At 36.3% G+C, this 17,629-nt stretch overlaps 1 protein-coding gene across 1 annotated transcript in view; it reads left to right on the top strand.

The window, feature by feature from the left end:
• The window catches only part of DOK6 (docking protein 6), a 257,083-nt gene that overhangs the window by 150,975 nt on the left and 88,479 nt on the right, over positions 1-17,629 (top strand). The window contains exon 5 of the mRNA XM_064705765.1: positions 7,339-7,528. Coding sequence (XP_064561835.1) covers positions 7,339-7,528 — 190 coding nt within the window. The remainder of the gene's footprint in view (positions 1-7,338; positions 7,529-17,629) is intronic.

The following is a 17,629-nucleotide window of genomic DNA, read 5'->3' as shown; positions in this document are numbered from 1 at the left end:
GTACCTTTGAATGTCATTTCTTCAAAACATATTGTGAGTGTGTCAACTTCATAGAATTCCTCTCAAGTTAGTCAATTTATTAATGCTTACTTGAAGCAGAGATGTGAGAATACAGATTATAAAACATGTAACAGAGTCTCACAGCCTCAGCATCCAGTTTTATGCAAGTTCTGTTGCCTGACCCATACAAAAGCTTTCTTTCAGACACTGAAAAAATATCTCTTACTGTTTGAGCAAAACCACAGATTGTAATAAATATTATAGTGCTAATGGGTTTTCAGTTTTGGATATTTTTTTTTGCACTTTCAAAGGCTAAGAGACATTGAATAATGGTGTCATACTGCTCAGATCTCTATGATATAACAGGTGCTAATGCATTAATCCCAGAAGAACAGGTGTATTAAGCATTATTTGCATCCCATTCCACTGAGGTTTTTTCAAAGAGTCACTTTTCACTAAAGATTTTCCGAAATGTGTAAAATTTGGTAAAGATGCCTCTTTGAACTAGAAAAAACTAGCCTAATAAGGTGGGGTTTTTAATGAACTGCTTTACCTTTTTCAAGAGATAATATTTTTAATATGCAGTGCTCTTCATGTATTCAACTACTTGCCCAATCTTGTTCTTAAAGGACATTTTAATGTTGCAAGGGTATTCAGCAAACATATCAGATAAATAAATTGGCTGTCTCTCAAAAAACCTCTAACTTTCTGATGTGTAGATTTGTAATTTTTTTCCTGTATATGACAACCAAAGCCACTACCCTCAATTTGCAACATTGGAAATAATGTTTCAGAATTGCTATTGTATATGCCTACTAAAATTGCTGCATGCTACTTGTATTTTTATACACAAATAATTAAATTTCAGAAAATATTTGGTAAAGAAAATATGCATGGTTTCTCTCATTTGTTTAATTCCTCTTTTTATTATTTCTGAGCCTGTTTATCCCCCCAGTCTCACTCTTGTGGTCCTTCTGAGATGAGCTTTAGATTTGAGAAGGGAAGACACCTGATTCTCTGTGCAGGAATTCAACAACATGGTTTGCAAAAAAAATTTGCTCCAAAAGCTGGCAAAACTGTTGTTTGGTGTGCAAAGGCTGTACAGTCACAAGGCGGTTCTGCCACATGACAATAGAAATCTAAAGAAATACAAATCTAAACCTGAAAGAAGCATTCTTTTATAGCTATGGGTTGGTCAGTAAGCGCCAGCGGGATCTGTTTCAGCGTAGTTGAGCTGTTGTTTGAGCCTCCAGCATCAAGCAATTCTGCAGTGGTGACAGCAAAATGAGGCAAATTGTAGAGCTACTTTGCTTATAGCAGAGGGCTCTGCTGCTGTGTCTTGTAGGAAGGATAGAGAAGACATCTAAGCTACTTTTGTGCAAAGCACATCAGTAACAGGAAGCTTCTCACTGGATTTCAGCTCCATTATCGCTTTCCAAAGTATTACCTCAAGTCTTGCTGCGTAAACTCTGCTGCAGAAAATGGCTATTAGGTGGTTTTCTTTCGAAATTTAAGGCTCACAACTAATGGCTGCTTAGCTTGGAATGATGCACAAATTCCAATTAAAGTGAGATGTGAAATGAAGCTTCTGTTACTCTCCAACCATTTTACCTACTCTCTCCTGCAAATCTAAGTGATTTGTTGGTGTACCTCAGCCCTATAGCAGCAACCTTGTTTCTGTTTAAGTTTCTTTTCACACTGAACATGATCTCTAGCATTTATGAATTTTCCTTTAGATTATTTGCTAAAGAATTAAAATATAGTATGAAAGCAAAAGCAGTAGAGGCCTCACTTCAGGTAATTTATTTAGTATATACTTATTCAGGTAATTTATTTAATATGTACCTATTCAGGTAATTTATTTAGTATAATGGCAGTGAAGCTTTATTTGCAACCATAAGACAAATAATAATACACAGTTATAACTCCATGAAAGAAAATCTGGACTGAGTTGGATCTGCTTACACTGTTGACAAGTCTTCTAAGCAACATGTTGTGATCCTTTCATGCACATTTCATAATCCTTAGGTTTCTCAAGCTGCTGCTAGATGAAGAAGTTGTGAATGTGGAGTGTTGACTTCATTTGGAAGAACTGGAAGCTCCCTTTCCAGCTCTCAATGCATTTGGAAGCATTTGCAATACACCCCAAAACATAATGACAAAGTTGGAGGTTTTAGCATTCTTTTTTAATTTTTATCTCCCCAGGTGATGTCATATCTAGAATTTCTCCATTCTCATAATGGATAGTGTGTCCAATGTGTCACTATTTTCATTCTTTATAAAATGAAGCAATTTGAAAGATGTCATCCAAATGGACACTATACAATAACAGACTATATTTAATATGCAAAAGAAATCAGACTATTCCAGATAATGTTGGTTAAAAAAGCAGTATGCGTAGACTATTAATCAATTCACTTTTTAGGAGCAGGTGCATCTGTTTGATGAAGATTCTATTTCTATCCATTTTAAATACTAAATAATAGCACTAAAATAGTTGAATACTCGTACTAAATAATTTTCTATTAAACTTTTCTTGTACTAAACCATGTTCTATCAACCTTTACTTGTAAACTTGATGTAAAACTTGAAGAAAATGGGCAAATGTTAAAATGCAAATTTTTAAACTGAAGAAAAGGCCAGATCCATCCTTTGCTGCTATATCTTATTTACTCCTAACTCAATCCTGTGATACCAGTATGAGGCTTTTTAATTATGTGTTTTGAGGCTTTATTTAAAAAAAAAAAAAATTACTCCATGATAAACATAATTTTTATTTCCAAAGTCTGGAAAAGTTTGAAAGATAATTGAATTTTTGCTTTTCCTCCCTGCCTAATATTTAAATTAGTATTTAATAAAATTACTTCCTTTGTAAGGTTTTTGTTCTTTCATTGGTTTTACCTTCCTTTTTTATTTAAAAACCTTCCACAGGAACAGCAGTCTTGCTTCCTGGATTTTAATTGCAAGAAAGTCATTAATTCTTGTTAGTAAAAATGCAGCTTTTCATAGTGAACAACGTCCTTGAATCCTCAGAAGAGGATTATGAGGCATTTCTTTGTGCTACATATTGAGATTACAAACGACAGCCAAAGCATAGAGACTTTGTAATTACATTCACTGAGCTGACTTGTTTTAGGGCATTTTCTAGGGTCTGTAGAATATCTGTACTTTAATACATAAAAGCACTTTGCATGTATTTTTATTCATCTTCTGTTATCCTTAATCCATTTTTATACAATAGGTTTGTTTTTTGGGTTTTTTAAAATAAATGAAACACAGTTTTATTCAGAAAAGCAAGGTGTTTTCAGTTTTAATGTTAATCCGGTGAGACTTCAGATTCTTCTCTACCTTACTACTTACCACTGAAACAATTTGAAGTATTTACCTGCCTTTTTATTGTTTTATTGATATGCTTACATTTTTAATGAATGCAAAGCAGAATATTTATAAGCAAAGGAAAAAAATTCTTTCTTCTGAAATCCTGGTTCCTCACTGCATACAGCAGAAGGGAAGCATTCTAATAGCCCTGAGATATGAATTAACACAAAATGCTGCACCTTCCAGACTTTAAGCTCTCTTTCCACCTGAAAATTAGCCACAGTTGCTCAGCAGGAGAAGTCTCACTGGTGGAGGAGTTTCTTTCACATATAAATTGAATATTTGCTTTCAAATCCTCTACTTATTTATATAGGTGCCACCAACATGACTGTCACCTTCTAGAAGTAATTTTTTACCCATCATTAAAGCTGAAATGAAACCAAGCATCTGGATTGCACAATTGCAATGTCATCTGGTCGGTTTTCCAGCTGGGATGATTTAACCAAAGGAATCCAGTGATAAAACGGCAGCATCAGGATCACTGAGCTCTCATCATTTTGCTCCCCCAGTACAGCTGGAAGGCCGAGAGCATTTTGGAGTTGCTGCCAAGTGTCTGTCTCAGTCAATATGCTCATTTTCATAAAGACTCTTGTGCTCCTATGCCCTGGAAAGCATTATTAAGTGTCATATTCTTGCCAAAGCCCAAATGCCAAACACCTTTACATGCACTGAGTGTGGGATGAAGCATTGCTCCGCTTATTCAAGGAGATGGGAAAGAGCAGTCACATTGAGTGAAATAATAAGTGTAGCAATATATCAGCATTTTTTTCTCATCCTGACTCCCCTACTCCCTGAACTTTGCTCTCACCTGTTTAGGGAAGGGAGGAGGATAGTAATCCTGGATGCTGAGGAATTGTGCCTGTTCAGCCCTAGTCTTACCTTGTCCAACTATATCTCATCTACTTGTTCAGTTTCTTCCATCTCTCTACTTTCTTGGCCCTTATTAACTTCTATTTGCCTAGTTTTACTAGCCAATGGACTGTTACTATCTCATCCTACTCTTATGCAGATGGTATCTGAACCAAAGAGAAGCAAAATAACCTATTCAATGTCATTCAGAAGATTTGGTGTCAGAATTCAGCTGGGATTCCCAAATCTGGCCTATGATGAGTGTTTGTTTTTGCCTGGATAAATGTAAGGGCAAAACATGCCACTAAAGATGGAATGACTGTATTGCTATTAGCTAGATACCTGCTCAAATATTTTCTAGAATGGAAAAATTCGACCCTGCATGTTAATTAATAAAACCTTTTAATAGTACCTCCACCTTTCCATGTCCTCAGCTGCCCATTATTCAAAAGTATAGGTTTTGCTCCAAAAGCAAATCTATCCATCCTCAGTTTTCTCCAGCACATATGTTTGTGTGCTTGTTTTTCTTGCCAATTTGATTCGGTTCCAAGGGTGCTACGTTTTGCCCTGCAGCTGATGTTCACTTTAATCAGACATACTTCCTCTAATCCTTGACATCTCACCTTAGACACTGACCTCCCATGCAAAGTCAGCAAATGTCTCCTGACAGTTTGAGGATACCATATGTCCTGAATGCCCTTCATGCAATAATATCCTCAAACACATCAGAGAAGTTGAGCATTTCATGACTAACCTGGTAACATCTAAAGCAAGTTGAAGTATTTTGTGTCTTCCACACAGCAGTTTAATGTTAACTTCAAAAAATAATTGTACCTTTTCATTTTCTCTGCTGTCTGAGGCATTCTGTCAGTGAAGATGGGGAAAGAGAGAGATTTTCATTCTCACATAGTAACCCCATCCCCCATGGATACACTGTGTTATTTCGTGTCATGCAAGAGAGAAAGAGCTGACAGGCCAGTTACTGCATCTTTCTTTCAAATAGAGGAGGGAAGTGGCAATAACTGACAGCACAGCAATGCAAACCTGGAGCCTAATACATGATAAAAGTAAGCTGAAAACCTGTGAGGAATTTCTGCATGATGATCCCAATGACATATGGATACTGAAAGGGTGCATATACATACATATACATATACATATGCATATACATATACATATATATATATATATATTATTGCAGTGCAAAGTGAAAGTTATCTTGTTCACCACCATTCCCTTCCCAATTTGGTCTTTGACCCACTACTCCCAAGTGTGAGTCCTTCCATTTAGTTTAGTAGGCATTACATTGCACCCCTGCCCCATGCACTCCTCTGAGCATTTGGGGAAATTCTCCTCAGGGATCTCAGCAGCCTCTGCCAATTTGCTTGTGCCGTGTGTCATAAGGCTTTCACAAAATGTCTGGGGTTTCACACATGGGATCCTAGTCATAAAATTAAACTTTTAGGGCTAAAACCCATTAGTGTGACTAATGAGAACTTGGGCCTGGGAGAAGAGGTTGTGACTGAATGAATAAATTGGGGAGCCATTAATAGGACAAAATTAAATTGACTGAAACAGAACAACATTAGGGATGACAAGTTTACTTATAGCTATGCAGCAATTTTTATTGCTCAGCCAGCAGTTCCTTGCTTTCTCTAATTCCTCAAACTTTTGCCACTTTATTCACACACACACAAACTCACACACACTCATACCATATTTTATATCAACTCTCTTGCAATATTTTAACTGTTTTGTCAGAAACATATACATATATCAAATGTTTAAAAATTAGAGATATAATGCCTATGATACTGAATTTCAAACAGAACGGGAAGCTAATTTTGAGTGTTGAAGTAAATTTCCCTCACTTAAATTTAAATTCCTTCCTAATTTTAGGGCACTGTGAGAAAATTCAGTTCCAATGGTGGATTAAAAATATTTAATCCACCTTTTTTATCTTTTAATCCTTTTTACTTTATCAAGTAATTGGAGGCAATTTTCCTATCAGTTGTCCCTCTAAAGAACATTTTCCTAATATTGTTATTGAATAAGCACTGCTCATGTAATACTTTGAATTGTTCTTACCTTTTTTTGTCAACACCTTCTGGCAGTAGAATTGACATTTTGCATTTTTACCCATTTCAAAGATGAAAAAAAACTGTGACAGGAAAGTTGTCAATGTACTGCACTCTCTCCCATACGATGCTATTAAGCCCTAATATTGCAATGCATGTAGTGTTAAAATATAGGCTGGCACGTCCAACTGTACAACCAGAAATTTAACTCAGTTTTTTATCCTTTGTAGAAACAACTCATAGGAACATCAGTTATTCTTCAAAGAAAATTGCATTTGTATTTAAATTTCTTTCTAATAAAATTTACTTCCTTCCATATGAGTTAATGGTATTTTACATCACCTTGGTTTTTGGTTTTTCCTGTTTTGGTTTTTTTTCCCCTTTTTTTTTTTTTTTTTTTTTTTTTGCATTGCTTATTAAATCCCATGCAATTCAGGCACTTCAGAAAATTATTAATGCCCTTGACCTCCTACTGCAATAAGTGCACTTTGCAAGCAAAGTGCAGCTGACAGTGATTGATGTCATGACCATAATAATATATCATATTGAATCAGATGTTTCAAGAAAGCAACAGATGATTAAAATTGTTATTAATTTTGAAAATATGAATTACTTTGGCAAATAAACAGAAACTGAACGCAAGGAATGTAATTATTTACAAGCTTCAACAAGTAAACTTGGATTTGCAATTTCAAGGACAGCTTTTCCAAGAGGTGATGGCTGCACATACATATTTTTCAAGGATACCTTTAGTTCTATTCTTTGAGAGAGGAGTCTCTGTCAGAGTTCTCATTATTGTGAATTTTGATTTGTAAAGAGTCATGGACCTTAGTGTGAGGGTAAAAAAGTGGATCCTCACCTCCGTTAAAGCCAAAAATTTGGTTTTGATTTCTGGATCATCAGAACTAAAGACCTTTTTTCTTTTTTCTTTTTTTTTTTCAGTTTTAATAATTTATTTCATTTCTATTTCCATTTTTATTTCCCATAAAATCTTACTTTAACCTGTGATGTCTTACTTTGTGTTTTTTTCCAGAACGATTCAATGTATACCTTATGCCTACACCAAATTTAGATATCTATGGGGAATGTACAATGCAGATCACACATGAAAACATCTATCTCTGGGACATCCACAATGCCAAGGTCAAGCTGGTCATGTGGCCTCTGAGCTCTTTGAGGAGATATGGACGTGACTCAACGTGGTTTACATTTGAGTCTGGAAGGTAAGAGCTAAGGAGATTCAAAAAAAGGAATAAATGAACAGTGGGTTTGGTTTTTTTTTTAATAAGCAGTCTGATAAATTAAATATGCCCCTCCTTATAACGCAAGACAAAATACATGGCCTCTCCATAGACTTCCCGTTGCTGAATATTCCTTTTCAATATATCCAGGCCAGTGTTTGAAATAAACGTTAATATGTCTCATATTAAAAATGAGCTTAAGCTCCCTCTGACTTTTATTTAACTGTGATTGAAATGTCATTCTTAAGGTTTATGAGTCTCACTGTGCTTAAACACTAGTGTGGTATGATTTGAGTACTTTTGATGTAGAAGAAATTAATTCTGGACCATGGAAATGGCTCATCACACAAGTATGAATGGAATAACTTCCATTACAGTGGATATTACTCTTTTCGGATATTCCTGATGACTGATTGCCACCCTAGAGTATAATTGCCAGCAGGAATGCAGAGAACATTGTGAACCAATAAAAAGGGTAGCTTCTTTTCCTGCCTGCAGTTTTAATCCTCATTGCCATTTCCATCTTCAGATCAGTTTTAAATTTCCATAGAGCTCTGTTTTGTCTCTCTTTAATGCATTTCATATCCTGCCATTAGGTTCACTGCCATTTCACCATTTTTGCACAAAAATAATTCTACATTTAACTCTCCCTCTGGTGGTGTTTCAACTTGTATTTTATGGTTCTAGACTATTTTTTTATGGTTTGGTTTGGGTTTTTTTATGGGTCATCCATACTCCTTTATGAGGAGCCTGAATGTTCTGAAACAATATCTGAAATTACAGGTATCTCTACACTCTTGGGCTAGACACACTGAAATGTTAAAAAAAAATCTTTATATGCTTTTGATGTTTACTTATTCAATACTATTAACAAATATTCACAAAAGTACAGTTTGTGATCAGAAACAAAACCATGGATCCCCTACTGTCTAAGGGGATAATGGCCAAAATTCCTCTGCCATTACTACAGCTAAGAGTTACCTTTTAACCAGTAATTTGTATATCCAGAATGCTGTCACTAGACCATTTTGATTCTCTGTTAGTTTTCTGTGATGAGTTCACATGAAGACATCACTGGAGTTTTTATTTAATTTTTTTTTAAATAGCAAAAGTTGACCCATGTTTCAACTTGATTTCAATGATTAAGCTGAGGGGCTTATTCAAACATACAATTTTAGCATGAATTAGCATTTCAAGCCTCCTACAGTATTTTAATTCCATTTCAAGCCTCCTACAGTATTATAATTCCATGCTAGTATCTGAATATCATCTGCTCCTACAGTCCATGAACCACATGACCTGATGAAAAGTGGATTGTTTTCCTGTGTTTTATTATTATGAGATAGCTCTGCCTTTATCTGTCATGCTTTATTGTCTTTGATCTGATTCCTCCCTTTTTGCTTGCTTGGGAGTACTTTGTCTATCTGATTTGAAAATGCATAGAGGTAAAAAAAATAGGGCTAGAGAAAAGTTGGTATCTTCAACAACATCTGAAGGCTATAAAGGGCAATAATAGCACTCATTTTAAAATCTGTTGTTGATTTGCTTGGGGTTTTACTTTATTTCTTAATCAACAAATCATCTTTCTCCTCTTTCTGAACATGATTTGCTTCGTTCCCTGATCTGCTAGTACCTTAATACAATAAATTCCTGATGCATGTTGTTTTATCAGAGGTGAAGCACTCATCCATGTTTTATGAGAATGTTATGCAGTAAAAATGTTGTTGCTTTAATTTTCCCCTAAGGCTTAAATATTAAATGTAGGCAATTGCTTTAAAGGAAATATTTTTGAATAGGTTATTATGTTTTAGTATGTTTTAGCAGATATCCAGTATATGTGTATGAGATTTGCATGAGCATTAGAAGCTCGGTTTTATATATTTATTTTACAACCTGAGTTTTGGTATTACTTTGTTTGAGAAAATAAATCACTTCAATAACACAAATGGACATATTCACAAAGAAATACTATGTTAAATAAATTGATCAGAATTAAGCTTTTTTGACAAATTTATATTTTAATAAATATATTACTTTTCATTTAAATGGAATATGAACTTGGATGTATAAAACTGAACTGCCCACTTGTCTAATGAAATGCAATGACTACACAATTTGAAGAATGTCTAAAACATGGGAGGAATGAACTCAGATTATTTTAATCTGCCAGATTTTTCTGTATGGTTTTGCACTGAATTGGAGTAAATATGTACCTTGCACTATCTATGAAGTTAGACTTGTCCTGATTTTTTTATTATTTATTGAAGCAATGAAAGTATTCCTTGCCCAGACATTTCCTTAATCTGTCTTTTTGTCTATCCAAACCCTGCTGAGATATGGGGAAAGAACCATTTTGTGTGGCTTTGTTCAATGCTGGATGGAGAGATTCTCATTACCTAAAGTACCTGATTAGGACTAATCCCATGAAATCTCTTCACCTATGAGAAAACAGTCATTCACAACTCCATTAGGCACTACAATAGCTTTGTGTGGATTAATGCTGTTTATCTAACACAGTAAAAGGATCAGAGCACATGAGGTAAGAGCATAGCATTTACCTTTTTAACATCAAGGCTTTCCAACTAACCAGTCTTGTTCTGGATCTGGGAGTTGTGCTGGTTTTGGAAGGGTTAATTTTCTTCACAGCAGCTGATATGGGGCTGAGTTTGGGATTTGTGCTGAGCACAGGTTGGTAACCGAGGGATGTTTCAGTTGTTGTTGAGCAGAGCTTTCACAGAGTAAAGGACTTTTCTCCTCCTCACCCCACCCCACCAGCAAACAGGGGGTGCTCAAGGAGCTGGGAGGGGACACAGCTGGGACAGCTGACCCAAGTGACCCAAGGGACAATCCTATAGTGTATGGCATCGTGCTGAGCACATAAAGCAGGGGGAAGGAGAAGGAATAGGGGGGACTTTTCTAGTGAAGGCATTTGTCTTCCCAAGTCACTGTTATGTGTGGTTGAGAGAAGTTTTCCTGGGAATGGTTGAACACCTGTCTGCCCATGGGAAGTGGTGAATTAATTCCTTGTGACATTTTGCATGTGCACAAGGTTTTACTTTACCTATTCCACTGCCTTTCCTCACTTTTATCCTTCCGCTTCTCTCCCCCATCCCAGCGGGGGAGTGAGAAAATGCTTGTGTGATACCTTGTTGACAGCTGGGATTAAACCACAACAGGAGTTTTAATGTTTAATCATCAATGATTCACAGGATTTCCTTAGCTTATGGATGTATATATGTGGATCTCAGGATCTCAGTCCTGAGGTTCTGAGCCACCGAGACCACCCTTGGGGGCTCGGGAGTCCTGGAATGTTGCCAGAAGTGTCTGGTGGCTGGACTTTGACCCTACACAGGAGACGACAAGGATGAGGGCTTCACCGGGGTGAATGGTGAAGGGATTAGTTAATTAGAGGGTGAGACACAGGGTTTAGGATTTATGTACAGGGGGGTTTAGAGAAGTAAGATGGAGGAATTGGGGTGTGTCCTGTCCTTCTTCTTCTTCTTCTTCTCCTCCATCTTCTTTGGTGATGGTGGCACTTTTAGATTGGTTATTACTGAAAGTGCACCCAGCAATAAGAATAAATGGTATTGGGGAAAAATGATAAATATTGTACACGTAACAATGGGTATAAAGATACGTGGCTGTCCGGAGGACAGCACAGTGTGCTCATGGCTGACTGCTGAGCAGATCTCTGTCGGGCTGAAAGAACATCTTTTAGATAAACAATTAATAAACATAAAAACCGAAAGAAGAACTGAAGCCTCTTCTCGTCCTTCGATACGCGGGCTGTCCCAAGGCCACTTCGGGCCTTTCCAGGTACTTCAAACAGCCGAAAACCCGACATATATAATGTGTTCAGACACTTCGTTCTCATTATTTTGGATATTGGATACATTGGAGGCACTGTGGAGTTGACCTGCATGGGGACACTTACTTCTCTTCAAACTTTTAGAGGTGCTGCTCCATGTACAGGGGTTAAATTAGCCTTTGACTGTTTCTGATGTTAAGCCTCTGAAATGGGAGGTGTGTCCTTACAGAGCTGCCCACCCTGACTGTCCACATGAAGTTGCTCTTAATTTTCAGGGGATTGCATTAAGTACATGCAATTTAAGAAACGTGCCAGAAAAGTAGCAAAACAGCTACAGGGGAAACATTTCATAGTCCTGATCGGGTATGAATACATCCTTTTCAGTCTCTTGTCCAAATTACAGGATTCATTTTGGTGATGTTGTAAGCCAAACAATCACCATTAAAAAGAAAAAAATCTTACCATAATAAAGACCATAAACAATGTTTAAATTCCACTCTCTAGTAACTACAAAAGGCAGTTGTCCAAACTTTCCTTTTGGCAAAACAAGCTGTCTGAGGCATCTTTTTAGGATCATAAGAGGATAACTCCCAAGAATTCAAAATTGAGACACAGAGAAAATTAGGCACATATGGACTCCTTGTTCATTTTGAAGTGTTTTTTCTTTCACTTTACTGTAATTTTGTCTTTTACATTATTTTCTATGTATGGAAGCTGTCTGGTCAAGTGTATTAACTGGCTAGAAATATAAAAAAAGAAAAAGCTGGAGTCAAGTTAAACATGGTGAGAAAATGAGGGGATGGGCTGTGGAAGCTCCAGCCAAAATTTGTCAAATTCTGTGAGTTTTCAGCAGAGACTTTGAGGCAGAAGGTTTTTTTCTTGGATTTTTGAGAGCAGAAGGAGCCACAAATCTATTACATACTCCTTTTTCTGAAATACATTTTCTTTTACTTTGTAGACAAGATGTTGAAATTTAAACAATTTCAAGTATTTCCAAGTAATTCATGCTGTGCACTCAAAGAGACTCATTGAACCACACTAAACTATTCCTTCTTTATTTGCCTTTGATTTAGTTTTTTTGTTCATCAGAGAAAATTTAATGAAATATGGTCTTCTCTATCACTTCTAAGATCTGGAATCTGTTTCTTTGGTTAAGAAAAATATTAAGCTCAAGCATTACACAGTGGCAACATGAGAATTTCTCAGATTTTTTTTCCCGAGACTGATATATTCATTTTCTCTGTGGTACATACACAGATGCTAGGGTTATCTGAAGCAGAAAGTTCACTGTTTCCTTCAGGCACTACATCTGACTGAAATGTTTCATTTGTCTGTCAGTCCTCTGTGGTGATTTTTGGTGTTAATATGAAATGTATTAGTCAATTAACCCTTAAAGCTCAGTCACAGTTAACATGCTCTTTTTTCTTTATGTGGGAGGAGGCCCCTTATGCATGTGCCTCGTGAGACAGCTGTCATGGGACTTCATACACTGCTGTACATGCCTGTACCTCCCTGAACACAAATGCAATTCCTGATTGCTGGTGGATTATCTAAGTAGTGGATTAAGTTTATCTATCCTGGGTTTACGATGGAATTATAAATCATATATTTTAAATCAATCTAAATATCATTAAAAATCGTAAGCTTGTGATAGAATTTGTGAGCCATTTTGGGTAGAGCAGCAGTATGAGCACTTGTGCAGCTCCAGTAGATAATTTATCATTTCACATAAACATTAGCTCAGAGCTCTCAGTATCCCACACATTAAATAGTTAAGCTTGCTAGGATCTTTTCCTTCTTTTACACTTTTGTGATATTTTCAAAAAGCCAAATTACCCATGATGTAAATTTTCTGTGGTTTTATGTTTCCTCATGGTCCCTTCACTTCTTTCTCATATCCTTTCCACAAGTGGCATATATCTCTAAAATCTGAAAATAAAAAACTTTCTTGAAAAAGAACCATTAATCTCTTTTATGTATCCTACCCTGGCTTTTTTTCTCGGTAATGACGCAGCTCTCATTTTAGGGAAAGTGGCATTTCTTAGCACTGAAAAGGTTCCATTAGTTCCTGTTACTTAGCAGCGCCAAGGTTATACTGTAATATGTTGTAATTGTGGTTCCATTCCTACTTTTTTCCATTCCAACTCTCAGTTTGCCTCTTGCCAAATTCCTGACCTGGAATAAGTTCTGTGTTAGTCATTTGATTCACTTTAACCCTACTTAAAAAGGAGTTGAGTGTTTAACTCATCTACAGGACCCTTACTCTGGTTTTGATCTTGGTACCTAATCTAAGAACTCTTTTACTACCAGAAGCTAATATAGCTCGTTGTAAGTGATTTATAAAGTGCTCATTGCATTTTCTCTCTGCCCAGGCTCCTCTCAGACTGCTCCAGCATTGATAAGTCAGAGCAAGTTCCATCAAAACTCACATAGCAATGAAATTCTTCATCATATAATTGAAAGGGTTGCATTGTACCTTCTAAAGCATTCTGCTTTTTAAACTCTTTTTTGAAAATTTGCTCATGATATACAAACATACAAAAGATTTTTTCCAACTGACAAAGAATGCCTGATCCATTTCACTTCACTGAAAGACAATTTTTATGAGAAAAACAATGACATCTTAAAAAGAACTATATTGAGGGAATTTTCTTTTTTAACAGAAATAGATTGAAAAGTCAGTGACTCTTAGGACAGATGACCAAGATTCATAGATGACGTTGTGTAGCATAATAACAAATAAATTTATAAATACTAAATTGATGGCAATGAGCACTTCACTAGCTAATGAATTCAGCATTGTCCAAGCGATTTTCTTATGAATTTGTACTGAGTGAAAGACATGTAGTTAGAAAAGCAATCACCCAAATTTTGTCCAGTGAACACAGCAGATGTGCAGCTCAGAAGGAAAGCCAACATCACCGAGGTGTCTGTAGAAGTGGGTTATATTTGCAGATCACAGAGGGATCACTGTGCGTTGTCAGCTGATCACCAGCTGTCCAATATCATTTGTTTATTTGAAATGCTGCAAAGCTTTTTAATGGAATCAATAAGAATGGTGTTTTATTTGACTAATGTATTAGCAGACAACATGTTAAGTATCTCCTATGATCTTGGCATAACATTATTTGTACCTTTCAGCTGAAGTGCCTAATTTGCTTTCTCCCTTCATAACACAGTCACCTCATAGTCAAATTAAGGCTTGTTTGAAAATATTTTGAGACCAATACCATTTAGCTTTCAAGAGGTTCTCCATCCATGTGTGAGCCCAAAAGATTTATTTACTTACCATACTCTAATAGTCTCTTTTTCATGCCTATGCTCTCCTGTAGGTTTGCATTGTTGGATTAATATTCCTGAAGCTGAATATGCCTAACAAGGTTATTGCTGTGTAATGTATGAGTGCAGAAGAAGCAGACAAAATAATTCATACATTCTTAATCACATTAGGATTCACTTATTGTTTCAAGTCTGCATTTTAACCTTTGAATTACACAGTCAGCAACAGCAATAATTAATCTCATATGGCAGGTCTGGATAACTTGAAACATCCCAGCAGCAGGTCCTTTTATCTCCAAGAGGCATAATAATCTTTAACTTCTTACCAGAAAATACAGGAGGGCTAAAATAACTCAGATTTGAAACCCAAAACAATTTAGTTTAAAAAAAAAAGAAATTGATGTGGAAACTCAAAAGCTTTTAAATACAAAATACTAATAGATTTTGCAACATTCTTCATTTAATATATAGATGCCATTTACAATAAAAGTGTCTGGTTTAGCACTGAAATACTGTTGCATCTCTCCCCCAGCAAGGCTATTTGCATGAGCTAATTAAAAATGCTGAAACTTGATGCCTAATTATCTATACCAACAGTGGAAGAGTGTTAAACGCTTCACAAAGGGCAATCCAGAAGGCCGCGTTTTGCACGGAGAGCCACGTAGCCTGCAAGAATGCTAAGCACAAATAAATCCCTCTTTTCTCCAAAGCTTATGAATGTAGGATCATCAGTTGAGGAGGAGGTTTGAAATATCCATTATGCCAGGGCTGTGTACTGTACAGACATAGAAGGAAGTAATCAAAATGCAAAAGCTGGGATTTGCACAACAAAAGAGCCTTGTTCATGAATATGTAGGGACCTGTGCAGACCCGTGCTTGCACATGCACACGTGGAGTGTTGCAGAAGCATAAAGGGGCATGGTTTTATATGTTTGTGTCAGGAACTCTGGTTCCTCTACTGACACACAGGTTTATTCTAAAGGCATTTTAGTGTTGAACAGTTGTCTCTTGTATATCAGATGCAAAAGCAATTGCAATGGAAGTTTTATTCTTCTCTCAGGCTTGAGTCTTCATTACAATGAAACCAAGTTGAGTATAGCTTGACTGTTTTTCACTACTGTTGAACTGAGAAAGCTGGTTTTGGAAGGTTTTGCCTAATATCTGTCTAATTCCCCCTGTTCTTTCAGGCAGTGTTGATTCATTGTTCTCAGAAATAATAACCTCACTTCTAAGTAGCAGCTGAGGCCACTTGGTCTGTTCAGCCTTGGGGAAACTGAGGGGACACTCCTTGCAGTCTTCAACATCCTCACAGTGGGAAGAGAAGGGACAGGTGCTGATCTCTTCACTCTCATGACCAGTGAAAGGATTCAAAGAAACAGGAGGAAACTCAGGAAAGGATTAGGTTAGATATAAGGAAAAGGATTTTCTCCTTGAGGGTGCTGGAACAGGCTCCCCAAGGGAATGGTCGCAGCGCCAAGGCTGACAGAGTTCAAGAAGAGTTTGGACAGTGCTCTCAGGCACATGGTGAGTCCTGTGCAGGGCCAGGAGATGGACTCTATGGTCCTGATGGATCCCTCCCACCTCAGCGTATTCTATTATTCTATAAAATACCTATTGGCATCTTTTTGTTTTGCTTTATTAAGATGCATTTTTGGAAAATGTGGCTACCCAGTAACTTCTTTGCTTCCAAAAGAGGTCAGTAGAGTGTTTTTGGCCATTACTGTCAGTCACAGATGGATAGCAGTTCCAGAAATACTTCTGTGTTCCGGACATAGTAATTGTGTGAGAGCAGAAATTCTAGCTTAGAAATTTCCATGGCGATTCTTTTTTTTCAGTAGCTGCATGCTAACTTTTCATTAGTAAGTTGAATGTCGTTAACAACAAGAGCTTTATATGTATGTAAGTTATATTTACACACATTTCCCAACATACTTATGGTATTTGTGATCTCATGGCATCCAAGACTGCATTGGAATATGTCCGTAACTGTGGAGGTTACTAACATTTTGTCTGTGTTGGTCCAGGTTTTTTACATTCTTTTGCTTTTAAAACCAATCAATAATAATGAAAATAATATTTTCATCTATTTATTAATTAATTATTCATTTCATTCATTATGTTATTGATTAGAAAAAATCTACTTTTCTGTAAAAAGCTATTGATAATCAAAACCAAGACAATAATTGAAAAAAAAACCACAAGTGGAGACAACATTAGTTTGCAAACCAGACAATTTTCTTGAACTGGTGAATAACTAGGATATTTTCATTAAAACCTTTAATGCATGGTAAATAATTCTGATAATATATATTCTTTACCTCTTCCCAATAGCTTCACCATTAGTGAAATCCAATTTACTGTTTTGAACTTTTACTACTAAGACAAATACACACACACACATAGAAAAATATTTTAATAACATATAAAATAACATGTTTTCTTCCCAAAATATATATATATAACTAAATATGAAGACCTGAAAGAACTATCCAATTGACCATTCATGATTAATTGTTTTAATTTTTTAAGTAGTGCCTGAATACAAATGCATGTGCTAAATTTCAAGGATTTTTTTCACACAGCACTTTGCTGAGGAGAAAACAAGGCTAATAATTGAAAACCATGTCACAGCCCTCCTAGCATTACCATATTTTATACCCCCCTCAAGTCTTTCATTGCAACTAAATGTCCTCTCACTCTAATTTAAATTAACTAAAGAACTATTAAAATATTGTCACATAGGGGAGATGGAGAGCACTTTACAGGCAGTGCCTACTCAGTAGCATTCTGGAAAAATCAGGCTATTTGGTCCCACCAGCTCCTTTAATCTTCCACTTATTTATAAGGTACCAAAGGAAGGTTTGCCCCTTAGCCCCTGTAGAGGAAATGCTATTAGCTGCTGTGTCCCTCTTAATGGTACTTCTTTGCTATCACAGTAAGTTATTACTATTATTGCACTATTAATAATGCTGTACTCTGTGGTGTGTGATTTATTT

The sequence above is a fragment of the Zonotrichia leucophrys genome, chromosome 2 (genome assembly GCF_028769735.1).
Source record: "Zonotrichia leucophrys gambelii isolate GWCS_2022_RI chromosome 2, RI_Zleu_2.0, whole genome shotgun sequence".
In the NCBI taxonomy this organism is placed as follows: Eukaryota; Metazoa; Chordata; class Aves; order Passeriformes; family Passerellidae; genus Zonotrichia; species Zonotrichia leucophrys.
This window is presented reverse-complemented; position numbering and strand designations above follow the sequence as displayed.